The sequence below is a fragment of the Natator depressus genome, chromosome 10 (assembly GCF_965152275.1).
Source record: "Natator depressus isolate rNatDep1 chromosome 10, rNatDep2.hap1, whole genome shotgun sequence".
NCBI classification, from domain to species: Eukaryota; Metazoa; Chordata; order Testudines; family Cheloniidae; genus Natator; species Natator depressus.
The window spans coordinates 70,432,034-70,448,306 of NC_134243.1; the positions used below are offsets into that span (position 1 = coordinate 70,432,034).

Here is a 16,273-nt window from a genome sequence, read left to right on the forward strand (position 1 = left end):
GCCATTACTCAACTCCATTGTACTAACTATAGGGAGACATGGAACTACTCACATGTTTAAGGGCTTTGCTGCATCAGGGCCAGAGTATTCAGCGCCTCGCAGGATTGAGCCCTATGGCAACATGCAGCCTACAAAGGGCAGGCAATGAGGATACAAAGAAAGCATGAACAATTTTTATACACAGTATGACTGAGATTTTCAAAGGAGACTAGTTCAGTAGGACTTGGGGACCTAATTCTCATAGGCCCCTGAATGGGGGTCCTCCCCCTAGCAGTCTGGTACAGCACTTGCTATTCCATCTCTGCCTCAGTTTCTGAGAGTGAGGATTTTAATAAGTCCAATGAGGCTTGTATATTGAACAGCATCCCTTCAGGGGTCTAGTTTACTCAACTCCAAAGGCAGAACATCACACAAAGAGTCTGTATCTCTCCGTAGCTAGAGGGAGAAGCGGCTGAGTCAGCCTTACTGTGTCAACCTCAGTTATGCCCAAGGTCCCTTACCAGTGAGGACTTCATGAGCCAGGACACTTCTCTGGAGCCAGGGACTTATTGTGACTAGCTGGGGAAGGGTCTCTCCTTTCGGGCCAAAGTCCCCACAGAGACCGAACCATGACAATCCTTCCTCAGGACAGCATATCATTCCTTTTTTTCCTAGGGCTTCCGCTGTTGCTTGGTGAATTCTTTCCTGGGAACCAGGTTTCTCTGAGACTCAGCATTCATGGTCCCTGACTTCTGGAAATGCTCCTACCCAGGAGCATTCTTCCTTGGTTTCCTTTGCTGGTGAACCCCCTCACCAGCTTCCCCATGAGAAGCCTTTACCATAGGAACCCTCTCTTCCTACATCTTGGGAACTATTCTCTCCCCCAGAAGTCTCTGTTCCCTTAGCTAGACACCCCAGGAGCAGCTTCCTTTTATCTTGGCCAGGTGCTTCCCTCCCTAATTAACTGCCTCTCAGGAACTCAATGAGTTAACCAATCCCAGGTGAACCTGGAATTGCCCCATTCTCCCTTGTGAAGCCTGTCAGAGGTAGGCCCCCAACCCCTTCAAAGGGCCAGCTATCCTCTGACAGCCCCTTAAAGTAGCCCAGCCTTGCACACATTGGGAGTGGTGGGTTAATATGTAAATATGCATGAACCACACCCAGCTGCCCTCAACCGGCCCCTAATTATCTGGCTAATTAAATGTAGCGTCCCAAGTAACAACTTACACGGGTGGTCTGTTATCCAAAGCTCGCCCATGTCCTGTCCATTCCCTGATTCTGCCACCTGCAGAACTCCACCGCTTGCACCTACGCTTGCCTGTCCCCAGAGTGTTGTGCTCGCATTCCTGACACATGGAGATCAGCTTGCTTCCCAGCAGTGAGTCCACTGCATGATTTACACCATTCTCACTAGATGATGAAGGCAAGGGGAGGACTGTAACTGCTGTGAAATAGGATGCCGATCCACAAACAGCAGCGTTTCCAATTAAACAAACCCAGTTTTGCACAGACCCTGGACATGCAGCCCGCTCAGATTGCGCACATATTTTGCAGAGCTATATGTAACCCATACACTGTGAAGTAACTCCATCTGCGATGTTTTCAATTACCCTAAAATGGCCCCATCCAAATGGCTGCATTTACTACTTCCTTTAATAACAGAGAGACACTTTTCCAGCTAGTGTTTCATCTAAGCTATCAGCAACATCCAGCCATAGTTTAGGTTAACCACAGGTACTACATGGAATTTATTCCTATGAATATCAAAGAGGATTTTACAGTTTCCATCCTATTTTGAGGCAGAACTCCAAGCTCAATTGGATATCAATTACCTGCCAATTTCACATATTACTAACATGCAAAAGGCACATACATTATCTTCTTATAATATTATTTTACATATTAGAAAGCACTAAGGGATATTCAGCTAGTCAGACAACAACGTTGCTGAGCGGTGATAGCCCTATAATTCTGCGTTTAGAGAATCCCACAGATGAATCCTAACTGGTAGGACTGAAATGGGCCTGCTAGGTGATCCATTCCTGCCCACCTGCATCAATGCAAGACTATCATCTACACTGATTGCTGTGGGACTGTCTGCAGGAACTGCCCACAGAGCCTTATCCCCTTTAGTTTCCATTAGCTTCCAACGGCAGCAGGGTCAGTACCACTGTAGCTATTTATGGGCAGTTCCATTTGAAAGTTGTACAGAAGGCATTGAAAACTTGTTTTCATTTTGATTAAACTCACTTCATCGTGTGATTTCCATGGGTATTTTTTTCCGCCCAGGTTCCTGTGACTTTACAACACTTCCCTATCACCCCCTGACAGTCCTACCTTTTCTATCACAGGGGTCTCCTTCATGGTTCAGCCAACATAGAAGCCAGGTGCTGTACTCTGTAGCCTGATAGCAGAGCTCTAACTGAGGCATCTAAGAGTGGACAGAGAATGACCATGGGAGTAAGAGGCAACCAGCCTCTTCTCTAGCCAGGACAGTATAACTCATGCAGCACAATCAGACTCCAAGACGTGCACCCTTCTCACCCCTCAAGAAATTATCCAAGTCCAAGGTAAGAATTGGCAGTATACTCACTTTTGCCACCTCTCACACTTTTATCACAAGTCTCACCGTATTTTTATTACAACCCTGGCTGCCAGAGTCAATTTATTCCCTGCGACTCTCAGCTTTCATTAAAAAAAGAAAGAGAGAGAGAGAGAGAAAAATAAAAGTTTCTAGCCCTCGTGGTCCCAGAGAAAATCTTGAAAATGTGACACCTGAAGGCAAATAAAAAGACAATCACTAAATATTATCATGGTTGCGGGGGCTAGACTCATTGCACTTGGGGTGGCAATACTGCATTTCAATCAATTTCAGGCAGTGCCTAGTGGCTTCAAAGAATGATAAAGGCTCAGATTGTGGCTTTAGGACATTTGGTGGTTGGAGCCATGAAGCAGCAGGGCTAGAGGGAGAGGGAAGAGTTATGTCTTACTCATCCGTAATTTTTTCTGGGGCTCAGAAGGGAGCCAAAGCACTGCAGTATCTCTGCCTCCCGCCGACCCTTTCTCATGGCCCCACCTTCATCCCAGCACACCCACCCTGGGCACTCTCCCATTCAGGTCTCTGGCAGTAGACTCATAGGGAGAGTCAGCTGACAGCACAGGACAGCTGGTCAGAACACAGAAACCAAGTTTCACAACAGTTACACAAATGGCTTTTTTCAAAAGGGGCCGATTCTTTGTTGTTCTTCAAAATTTTCCACAGGATTTTTTTTTTTAATAATTTTTTTGTAAATATTTTCAAAGATCAGCATTTTCAAAAGTGAATTTTTTTCTATCTCCCAAATTTTGGTTTTGATGTTGAAATCCCCCTGCCTTGAGATTAGAAGACCAATGAAAATTGTCAATGTTTAAAACAAAATTAAGGAAAATTAAAACCAAAAATGTTAAATAAGCAATTGTGTCAAAAAATGAAAAATATTGAGAAAATTAAAGAGAGATAAGGTGGGTGAGGTAATAGCTTTTATTGAACTCACTTCTGTTGGGGGAAGGGACAAGCTTTTGAATGCACAGAGCATTTCTTCAGGTCTGGGGAAGGTAACCAGAGTGTCTGAGCTAAATACAAGTTGGGACAGATTGTTAGGCATAAGGGGTTCAGATATGCTGTAGGAGAGTACTTAAAATAAAGTGGGCTACTGAGGGTTTCCAGGCAGCAGAGTGTATCACAAATTGTTGTAATGAGCCATAAAACCAGTGTTTCTCTTTAGTCCATGGGTTAGTGTGTTGCATTATTACGCTCCCAAACTCATCTTTTGAAGGTGTGCAGGTTTCCTTAGAGGAGAAGGACTGCGCAGTCAAATATAGAGTGACTGCTTTGTAAAAATTTTTCATCCAATCTGTCCCAACTTCTTTTTAGCTCAGACACTCTGGTTACTGTCCCCAGACCTGAAAAAATGCTCTGTGAATTTCAAAAGCTTGTCCCTTGCACCAATAGAAGTTGGTCCAATAAAAGATATTACCTAACCTACCTTCTCTCTCCTCTATCCTGGGACCAACATGGCTACACTGACACTGCAAACAACAACAGAAAATCAAAACCATTTTCACAAAAAGACTATTTTTTATTTATATATTTGAAAAATGTTGAGTAGCTCTGTAGCTGAGCTCCTTCACGGCAGTGTGAGGCCTTGCACAGGGCATGTTGAGACAATGATGCTGCGATGCCAGTGTGCTGTTTACTGCTCAGACTCCAGTGCCATATGTCACCCCATCTCAAAAAAGATATATTAGCATTGGAAAAGGTTCAGAAAAGGGCAACAAAAATGATTAGGGGTATAGAATGGCTTCTGTATGAGGAGAGATTAATAAGACTGGGACTTTTCAGCTTGGAAAAGAGGCAACTAAGGGGGGATATGATAGAGGTCTATAAAATCATGAGTGGTACAGAGAAAGTAAATAAGGAAGTGTTTTTTTACTCCTTCTCATAATACAAGAACAAGGGGCCACCAAATGAAATTAATAGGTAGCAGGTTTAAAACAAACACAAGAAAGTATTTTTTCACACAATGCACTGTCAACCTCTGGAACTCCTTGCCAGAGGGTGTTGTGAAGGCCAATACAATAATGGGGTTCAAAAGGGAGCTAGACAGATTCATGGAAATAGGTCCATCAATGGCTATTAGCCAGGGTGGGCAGGAATGGTATCCCTAGCCTCTGTTTGCCAGAAGCTGGGATTGGGTGACAGGGCATGGATCACCTGATGAACCTGTCTGTTCATTCCCTTTGGGGCACCTGCCATTGGCCACTGTCAGAGGACAGGATACTGGGCTCGACGGACCTTTGGTCTGACCCACTATGGCCATTCTTATGTTCTTATGTATTATTTCTAGGTCCCAGCTGAGACCAGAACCACATTGGGCAAACACATACTAAGAGACAGTTCCTGCCCTGAGGTGCTTACCATCTAAAGAGTCAATGCAGGCACAGAGCAGGAGAAAGGAAATATCATTATCTCCATCTAATGGATGGAAAACCAAGGCCCAGAGAGATTAAGTGCCAGATTGTTAAAGGTCTTTAAGCCCTAACTCCCACTGAAAACACTAGGAGTTATTATATTTTTATATATTTTTAAAAGCGGCAAAGAGTCCTGTGGCACCTTATAGACTAACAGACGTATTGAAGCATAAGCTTTCGTGGGTGAATGCCCACTTCGTCGGATGCATGACATATACTTTTAAAATCTGGCCCTAAATGGCTTGTCAGGGTCACATACTGATTTTGTAGCAGACATGGGAACTGAACTGAACTTGAGTGCTAGTCTGCTGCTTTAGCCATAAAACCATCCTTCCTCTGAAACAACACATAGTGAGTGTATGAGCCTAAGGGCTCTTGGAGGCTAACGTGAGGAGTCAGGGCCCTGTCCTAGTGGGAGCCCATCAGACCTTGTGATAACTGTATAGCTGAAGGGGCTGGTTTAGTAGTGTGAGCCCCAGGTATTCAATACCTAGATTTTTTGGTTGAACCCCCTCTGGGGTTGATTCAATCCTAAATCAAATTATTAAGGGGTCATTCACATGAGACTTAAATGCCAACGTCCTATCCCCACTGCATGGACATTAAAATCCAGAGGGACTTTTCCTTAGAGATGGCATTTGCCTTGGCTTCCTTGTTACAGATTTGTTCTTCCATCTGTTTGCCAATCTCCTACTGAGAAGGGGTTGCATTCCAGTGGGACTTGTGTGTATATAGGTTCTAAAGTGCTTTGAGATCCTTTGGGTTTGAAGGTTCTAATCACTTAAAATACAAAACACTGTAGTAAATTCATGCCCAGCTTGGATGCCACAGCTGTCTGTATGCTGAATACAAGGGGCCACTTGAACTTCACAGTGACAGAATGGACACAATGCAGATCCTGTTGCTTCAAAACCACAGGGTCATGCCACTGAGCTAACGTAAAGCCTCCCATTGCTGTTAGCAATAGATGGCTTTTGACACACAGCTGAGTTGTTCTAATTCCATACAGTAGAGGGCAGAGAAGACACACACCAGGTTGCTCTTTGTTCTAGTGAGATTCCCCTAGCTGAAGAAGGAAGAGAAAGTCGCAGTTAGCATACTGTTTTCTACCGGAAAAGCAGTTGCCAATTAAACTAGCCTGGTCTCAAAGACTATTAGCTTTAAAGCTCTGTCCCTTTCTCCTTCAAGATGTCATGCCCTGCTTTGAAGAAACTGCTCACACATCACTAGCATAAATGGGGCCAAATCACTTCATAGAAAAACCATTTGGCTATCAACTAATTTGGCTCCATAGCTTACTTTCAGAGTAGGGAAAGGTATTTTTGAATGTGTGTAAACTTAAATCAATGTGCTCTTTAAATTCAGAGAAAAATCCGTTTCTCGTGTACTTCAGGCTGAGAGCAAGAGAGAAGATGGAATCAATAGCTTCTCCTAAACTCAAGAATACTGACAACTTGCAATGCGTATGGGCCCAACCTCAGGACCCAGATACCACACTGATAAGCACAGGATAAAGACACAGATTAGAGAGAAGAAAAAAGGATAGATAGATAAAATATATTTGAATAAGAGGCAATGAGAATGAGAAAGTAGCTTAGATTAGATTAAGAGAGCCCATTGAAGCACCACACCACTGAAAATGATTGCGAGCTAACTCAAAAGTAAGCTTCTGGGGGCTGGGTGTCCCTCAACTCTCATGTCTCCAGCAGTTGAGCTCCAGCACTCTGGCCTATGATGGAAACCCCCCAGTTGCAGGGAGTTTCACTATCAGGACAACTGCAGACTTTTTTCATCTCTACCTGCTGTTAGACTGTGAGCCTCCTCCATTGGACTCCACTCATGACGCACAAGGGGAATCTTCCACCCCTGTGACTCGCCCTGTCCATCAGGTTGTTTCTCCCTATCCCTCGGGCTCTTGCAGCCTGAAGATCCGTCTTGAATTTGCATTAGATCCGTTTGGTGGTATTCAAACCACTTTGCACTTTTTCCTCAAGGTCTTGGACCCTTCTCCACATTCTCCTGGTCAGCGACCCTGGGCAGAGTGAAAATTTATCCCAGCCCCGTAGAGGACCAGGAATCCTTTTGGGCTGCAGCGGTCTCATGAGTTTTTGCCACCTGCAGAGAAGGAATTTTTTTTTCCCCCACAAAAGTAAAAAACACAAATTTTCACCAAAATGGCTTGACTGACAAATGTGAAGAAAAGGAATTCCACAGTGCAAAATAATTAGACTATTCCCAGAGGCCAAGGGACCCATCAATTGGATTTGAGTCGCTGGTGACTGGAGTATTAAGCTTTAAAAAAATCAGTGCAAAATCCTTACGTATGAACTAGCTTGAGTACCTGAACCACAGGAGAGGAGGAACCAGAGACTGGAGCTGGGCAATATTTTTTGGACTAACATTTTTTTCTTTTTTTTTTTTTCAGATTCAGGTTGACCAAAACATTTAGTGCATTCAGGTCAAAACCACCAAACTTCTTCAGTTAAAACTGAAAAGAAATCTGAAATAATAGAAAGGTGTTGACATTTTCTAAGCAAAATGTTCAGATTTTTCAATGTGAAACACCTTTTTGTTTCAAATTTTACTGCATTTAAAAAAAAAAGGTTAAAAACCTGAAACATTTTGTTCGACCCACAATAAAAAAATTCCGGTTCAGCCACTGAACTGACAAAATCAATCATTAGTGCATCTCTACCAGGGACTTTTGAAAATCAGGCACTTACACTCAGGCCTGGCATTCCTTGTCATGCCAAAATGCACATGCCATTACCATGATTGTATATGCAAATGCCCAGTTAGAGGATTAATCAGGGATACACATGTGCAGTGCAATTGTGGGGACTGTGTGTCTCCAGCTTGAAAAGTCAGGAACTATTCTCCTCCATAAAGTCATCACAAGAGTTTCTCCACTCATCTGTATAGCTCTTATTAGAGACGAGGCTTGGAAAGAGCTGCTTAAGTCTCTGCTTAACAAATGAGTTTTGAGCTTTCCAGAGACCCAAAGCTACTGGCTAACTGCTAACTATGAAATATCCTGCTCCCATTGAATTGAATGGCAAAAATGATCATTGAGTTCAGTGGGAGCAGGATGAGCTGTTTGGCCCTGATTCAACAAAGCAATGAAACCAATGGGACTTAAGCTTGTGCATAAAATTATGCACATGATAAAATGACGTTGAAACAGGGACTAAATCAGATGAGGTATGTAAAAGATGACAGTGCGGCCGACGACACTGAATATCCTATATCAGACTAGGCAGGTGGAAGATGACGTAATGGCCCATTCCACGACTTTGTTACTCTGTGAGAAACATTTAGTATTCAGCTGTTCCTCAGCTGCCTTTCAGATGGTCCCAGCTGGAAACCGGAGCACGCTGCCATGCTTATGGCTAATTAATGTTTATTTATATTTTTAAACAAGCATTCCACTTGTCATGTTCACATAAATCTTTTCCTTTCCCACTAGGGGCTGTTGGAGCATGAGCCGAAATACTTTGTTTACTCATCACAAGCCTAGTCTGAGTGCTGGTCTGTTGGAGGTTTCTCCACTCTTTGCTGAGATTCATGCTGAGGGCTTTGAGCCAAAGGGGAGAAGAGGAGACTCCCTTCCCATGACAGAGAAGCACAGAAGTTATTCCCTTTTGGAGCTGGTTACTGTGCTGCCATCCATGTTCAAGTTGCTCTGATGTGGGCTGGAGATCTCTAAGGAGAGACCAAACTGAGCTCAGCCCTATTGCACTGGATCCTGCAATGAGATCTTTGCAAACTCTCTCCCCTCTCCACCAGGAATGGTCTGAAGAAAACACTAATGATGGATAATACTTCACACCGATCTAGCACTTTTCATCCGAAGACTCAAAGAGCTTTATGAAAGGTGGACATTGTAATCCTCATTTTACAAAGGAGAACACTTTGCCCAGAGAGGCGAGGTTATTTGCCCAACTTCACTCAGGGAGCCAGTGGCATGCTGAGAAATCAGATCAAGATCTCCTGATTCCCTGTCCTCTGCTTTAAATGATGCACTAAGTTGCCTGCCTGCACAGCAAACTTTGCAGGAACCCTCTAAAACACTTAGGGGATCCTAAGTAGGTAAAAATTGGCATCCTCTCATCAGGCAGTTTATTACTTCAGTGCTCTGCTTTCCCAGATAGCATGGATTTTGGGGACAGAACTTCCCGAAACTACATCTCAACTTCAGCTCTCCTAACCCTAAACTTTCCTCCCTAGCCAGTGTGCTCTCCAGACTGGGCATAGGGTTGTTGGTTAGAAGGGCCGATAGGCAATAAAATATCCCCTGAAGTGAAGGTCTCCAAGCTCTTCCCCATTTCCAGAGTAATGTAGCACTGGAATGTTTCCAGATCTCCCCAGACCCCTTCTCTCTTAGACCTGAGCTATACAGCACAGGAGTCTTTGGGGAAGGTTGCAACAAATGAGCAGTGCAGGGGTATTAATAAAAGGGAAGACGGAAATGACTCACCAGCGGAGCCCGGCCAATGCTGCACAGGTAGTAGAGGAGGCCCTTGGTGTGGTAAATGGTTGGATGGAACTGGGAGCTGGGAGCCAGCCACTGTCTATTCAGGTCATCCCCACTCAAGGAGCACCGGTGGCTGGAATCACAGAACAAAACACACCCCAATTAAACTAACAAAACAACTCAGTGGTTTCAAAATGTCTGCTGTTTCTGGATAGTCCCTATACTAGGGCAGGCTTGGCTTGTGATGCTAATTCATAGATATATATCTAGATTTCAGAGATGGGCTTGAATGAACTAAAACTCCACAGAAGCTTATTTTAGAGGATTCTGCAAAGAATTAATTATCTATTTCATTTCCCTGCAAGGCCTGCTCAGTTAGATTCTAGGTAATTAATGCAGTTTTGATTTACACATGCACTCATATTAAACAGGACTAATACTCGTTTTTTAAACTCTCTAAAACATTGCTAAAGTCTGATGTGAAATACAGAATCCATCATGGTCTATGGAGGTATAAAGGGTGGGTTTTCCATAGCCAACCTGGGGCATAGGAATGCCCAATCATCAGTCATTATCATTGGAACTGGAAAATCAGTCAGGCCCCATTGAAAATCTATAGGCACCTGCATGGGATGAGCAAAATATCTCATGCATGGTTTCTCCACTCATGAGAAATGCAACCATCTCAAACACATATCAAGAACCAATAAGATCTTTATGCTATACATCACTGTTATAAAAAACAATTGGCTTTAGTGGGAATTTGACTTCACTGTGAGGGCTGAGTAAAACCTCAGTAAGGACTTCACGGTTTGGACCAAAGAGACTTTTACCTTAGCTCAGTCAAACTTTCCTCTCTGGTTCTGTTTCACTGGCTAATAAATTGTGCTAGATGTTTAATTGCATGGAGGGGAATTTGCATATTTTAGTGCAATTATGCAGATCTGAGTGATCTCCTTTATAATGACTTTGTTTTGGTTCCAAGCATCCTCACTCTACACAAAGGCTTCACTCTAACTGAGATTGCAATTCGCAAATTGTGATGCATTGATAAAGTTTAGGCCCTCCATTAGATCTGCATTCATGATAAGACCTACCATATTCAAATCAACCGCATCTACTGTAGAAGACATACTGTTAGCTTAGTAAACGAGAGCTGGAGTGTGCTTGAAGGTGTGTATTCTAAACATCACATGGAATTTCAGCCACACAACTCCGTCTGACTTTAACAGGAGATACCATGTTCCACCATTTCTCCCACTACACCGAATGTTCCAGCCCTCTAACAACACAGCATGTAGAAACACACTACCGTCATGTGCGTATCAATGAGATTTCATAATTCACAGGCAAGACTTTAACCAGTTAGGCTGCGTTGCACACACCTTCAGCACCATCAGTGCTTTATAGAAAATGTTTGGAGGGAAGAGACTCCAAAGTCTATTCAGAGCCTTTGGAGAAGAGCCAAAGCAATGGGAGTCTGACAGGAGGAAAGAGGGAATAGAAATAGTAGAATCCACAGAGCGTGTTATATTTTATATATATATACACACACATATATATATGTATATATACACACAATGTAGAAAAACAAGGCTCTGATGCCATCTTGGGGTTTCTGGTGACATCACAACATCCATTCCAGTTTTGCTGTTGTTGTCACCTGAATTCCCCTTTCCCTTTAATTCACAGTTCCCTTGCTACTCATTCTGCAATTTGTAAAACACTTGCAATAGCTAACACCCTGGAAGCCAGAATTTGCTGGTGTGATAACTGCTGCTGAAAAACTTCTAGCTCAAAACTTGGCAATCCAGTATAATGTTTATTAGTGGCCCTTCACATAAAGTTAACCCAAGCCTCACCCTTCCTCATTTTTTTGACAGTGGCAACTCTGCTAAGAGTAACAACCATATTTGCTCCCTGGGTGTTTAATGTATTGCTAGCAGGCTACCTCTGAAGAGTGATATCACCATACAAAAGTCACCAGTTGCACTGGGTGGCACTCACTCCATTTGCAGGTGACCATGAAGAAATAAGATCCAGATTCTTCCTTGAGTGGCATGTCCTCCTATGGACCATACAAAGAAAATAACAGAATGCCACTAGCCATCACCTTCAGCCCCCAACTAAAACCTCTCCAATGCATCATCAAGGATCTACAACCTATCCTGAAGGATGACCCATCACTCTCACAGATCTTGGGAGACAGACCAGTCCTTGCTTACAGACAGCCCCCCAACCTGAAGCAAATACTCACTAGCAACCACACATCACACTACAGAACCACTAACCCAGAAACCTATCCTTGCAACAAAGCCATTGCCAACTGTGTCCACATATCTATTCAGGGGACACCATCATAGGGCCTAATAACATCAGCCACACTATCAGAGGCTCGTTCACCTGCACATCTACCAATGTGATATATGTCATCATGTGCCAGCAATGCCCCTCTGCCATGTACATTGGCCAAACTGGACAGTCTCTACGTAAAAGAATAAATGGACACAAATCAGACGTCAAGAATTATAACATTCAAAAACCAGTAGGAGAACACTTCAATCTCTTTGGTCACTCGATTACAGACCTAAAAGTTGCAATTCTTCAACAAAAAAACTTCAAAAACAGACTCCAACAAGAGACTGCTGAATTGGAATTAATTTGCAAACTGGATACAATTAACTTAGGCTTGAATAAAGACTGGGAGTGGATGGGTCATTACACAAAGTAAAACTATTCCCACCCACCCACCCCCACTGTTCCTCAGATGTTCTTGTCAACTGCTGGAAATGGCCCACTTTGATTATCACTACAAAAGGTTCCCCCCGCCCCCTGCTCTCCTGCTGGTAATAGCTCACCTTACCTGATCACTCTCCTTACAGTGTGTATGGTAACACCCATTGTTTCATGTTCTCTGTGTATATAAATCTCCCCACTGTATTTTGCACTGAATGCATCCGATGAAGTGAGCTGTAGCTCACGAAAGCTTATGCTCAAATAAACTTATGAGTCTCTAAGGTGCCACAAGTCCTCCTTTTCTTTTTGCGGATACAGACTAACACAGCTGCTACTCTGAATTAAGTCAATGAGTAGAACTGATTAAAAAAATAGAATGTCCATCGCATTGGAAACAGCAATATTTTGGACATTTATTTTTATTCCAAATCAACATGAAAATCAAAATATCAATTCTTTTCACAGAATAAACATTTCCAAAAGAAACTGAATTTAGAAATATTAAAATATATGGTTTCAAAATTTTCAGGCTAAGCAAAATGTTTCAGTGTCTCCAAAGAGAAACCTTTCATTTCAGGTTGTGTCAACAATAATCTGTGTTTGCCTGAGCTGCCATGGTCTCTTCCTCTAGCCAAGCCACCATGGTGTGTGAAGGGAGTCCCACGACCACAGTGCATCATGGGAGATGAAGTCCAACCAGGGCAGCCCAGCTCATAAAGAAGAAGGGGAGCATGATACAATTGAACTACTACTTCCAGGAGGCACAGAAGCGGCTCAAGCAGATGCAGAGATTAATGTCAAACCACCTCTACACTAATTTTGTTTCAATTTTTCTGTCGGAAAACATTCTGCAAAATTGACATTTTTCTTACAGAATATTTCAATTAAATGGAATTCACATTTTCTATTGAAAAAAAAAACATTTCTATGAAAAACTCCCAACCACTTCTATCAATGGGAGTGGCTCGCCAAATCCAAGGAGAGAATGTAACACAAAACCACAGAATTTAGTAGCTCTTGCCATGGAGTCTGGTCCCATTGTGCTTCAGAGTACACAGGGCCTTGCTTGTAATATATCGCTTAAGCTGTTTGATTGAGTGGAGCAGACTTTGTATATTTCAGTGCAAATATGCAGCTCTGAGCTAACCCTCCTGCAGTGAATTCATTTTAGTTCAGAACATTCTTACATCCTTGCGAAGATTTCACTCTCACCAAGATTGCAACTCATAAATTGTGTTGCACTGATACAAGTCAGGGCTTTTCTTAGATCCGAGCTCAGGATTATCTGAGCTCACCATATTTACATCCCTCCTGGTGAATGCTTATTATTATCTCATTACATTTAGTACAACTGCTTTAAAAAAAAAATCCAGAAGCCCTTGTTCAGTACAGTTGTTCTCAATGGATAGTGTGCGTCTCCATGGTAGTTAGTTACAAAGTGATGGTTATGCCATGAGTGTGTAAAACAACACATGGCCAACAACACACGTGCATGGGGACAGGAGTGGGAAAGCGGAATTCAGTCTCCTCTTTTCAATCATTACCATCTTTGCTCTTTTAATCCATCTTTAAATATTAGCACTATTGCCTGTCAGTCCATATTCACTGCCTTTGGGTTGCTGCAAAACTTTAATTAAATTATGAAACGTTGATTCTTTTTTTCCATTAAAGCCCGTTTACTTCAGTGACTGCTTCATGCCATCCCTCTTCCCTATTTTCTTCCTTTCTTCTCTCCCACTCCTACTACCGATGACATTTGCAGATAAGGGCTTTGTCCCTTATGCTAGGCAGCCAAGGGTGAAGGTAAAATATTAAGCTGATCTCAAGTACTGATAACAAATAAAAGGAGTGGGAAGCCAAGACTAGCTTTTGTGTGTTTGCCAGGATTCAATGAAATTCACTTCTCAGATCAAAGGTGTTCATTACCTTGCATCTCCACGTTACTAGATTTGCTGTAAATGCTTTGTGTCTTCTTTCCTTAGCAAGAGTCCTTGCCACCTTAGCTAGGACTAGCTAGAACTCAATGGAAACAATGAAAGCATTTGCCTCTGAAAGATTTCCAACATAAAAAAAAAAAAGTCTGCTCTATGTGTCTTTGTACAGGTTAGCTGTAATTCAGCTATTTGTTAGAGTTTCAATCAGTGTGTTTACCAAGGATTTAATGTATGTGTTATCCATACATTAAATCCTTGGTAAACACACTTTTGTTGTTCACAAACCTGATGCTGTGCATTGGCTTTAGATCCATGTTCTTTTAGCTCTTCTAGGTTTAAACACTGGGGAATCTCTATGGTCTAGAGAGAGCCATTGGATAAGGGGAAGTGCGTAGCTACCAGAAGATGCTGTGGGAAAGAAGACAGTCTCAGAGGCACCATTTCTCCTTTGCTCCCCCTTGTGATAATTGTGTGCTCATGCCACTGGTGAAGAAAAAAAACACTCCCCCCCAATGTACTATGAGGCTGTAAGAGGAGAAGGGGTATCTAATGTGACTCATGAGAAAGCACAGGTGAAAACTTATACAACAGAGGATATGGAGCCATTTGAAAACAAGAGTTCCTACTATGGAGGTGTCTGTGAATGGATATAAGGCATAACGCAAAGGTGTTTGCACAATGACACATGACATGAGAAAGTTTCCAGTAGCCACAACTTCCTATGAAGACAATCACTTGTGCTCTCTCAGATATGCTTTGCCCCAACGTAGTGCTGAGTTAGCTCTTGTCTCCGTGATAAATAAGAAAAGGGCAGGTGCTATGGGAAAAGGTAGATCTGAACAAGTTCATTCTCCATCCTCACAACACACCAATCACAGGATCTGCTGTTAGGCAGCGGCTCCAGATTTTGTTCCTGAGGCATCCCAGAAATATTCGAGTAGATGAGCAGCCAGAAAAATGAAACCAGGGAATAAGAAGTGACATGGCCACAGGTGCTAAACCTACTCATGCTGAGCTCAAGAGCAGCAAGTTCTGAGGAATCAGGTCCTGCCTGCGGGCCATAAAGACCCTACCTTCTTGGTAATACATTTAGAAAACAACATGGCCCTACCATGGCTGGATACATAGTATGCAGATGGGCAATCACAGAAACCAAAGTATCATCAAGTCTTCTTCTACAGACCCCATATGCAGAGGTACTTAATGTCTGCTGTACTGGTTTAAACCATCTTTCTCTTTAAGAAAGCCATTAAGCACCTTGGCTTCTAACTGCAGTGGATTCTGACTGTATGGAGAGGACTGATGGGGAGATTCACTTGATGATTACCTATTTTGTTCATTCCCTCTGGGGCACCCAGCATTGGCCACTGTCAGAAGACAGGATACTGGGCTAGATGGACCTTTGGTCTGACCCAGTATAGCCATTCTTATGAAAGACAGAGAGATACACAGTCTCCACTCCAAAACTCACTGAAGTCTTTCCACTGACTCCAATGGGCCTTTGGATCAGGCCTATTGATAGAAAGGGAGAGACAGAGAAAGAAATGGAGAAGGAGAGAGGTAAAGAGAAAGGAAGAGAGGAAAAGAAAAAATACAGAGAGAGTGAGATATAAATAGAGACACGAAGGAAAGAGACATACGGGGATAAACAAAAATTGAAAGAGATTAAATGGGTGAGAGAGGAAGAAATGGAGAGGGAGAGAGAAACAAGTCACTTTTTAAAGAGAAAATGTTACTGCAATTTCAAGATAAAATGACCCAAAATCTCCTGTCCATTACAGATAACTGGAAAGACAGGGCCCACTATATCGAGTGAACGATGTCAGGACCGATAACAACAACACCTGGGGCACAGTGAGCTATAAAATCTAAAGGGACACATTGTGTTTGATATTTAGAAAGCAGCATCACCATTCACTGCACATCCAAATAACAGAAGGCAGTACTGATACAGGGTAAGAATATCTATAAAGGGAAGTAGATATACTTAAAAAGCAGGATGCCTTTGACCAGCATGGGACAGTCTCAACCAGGCACAGCATCTTGGGCTTTATAAATAACTACTGCCAAGAAGGAAGGATAAAAAGAGAATCTGCATTATGGTGGTTTGGTGTTGTTGCTCTGAATGTTCAGAACAGGG

The 16,273-nt window shown here is 42.7% G+C and overlaps 1 protein-coding gene across 1 annotated transcript in view; it reads right to left on the reverse strand.

Moving 5' to 3' along the window:
* The window catches only part of AGBL1 (AGBL carboxypeptidase 1), a 380,933-nt gene that overhangs the window by 164,744 nt on the left and 199,916 nt on the right, over nt 1–16,273 (reverse strand). The window contains exon 19 of the mRNA XM_074966495.1: nt 9,467–9,596. Within this exon, the coding sequence (XP_074822596.1) occupies nt 9,467–9,596 (130 nt within the window). The remainder of the gene's footprint in view (nt 1–9,466; nt 9,597–16,273) is intronic.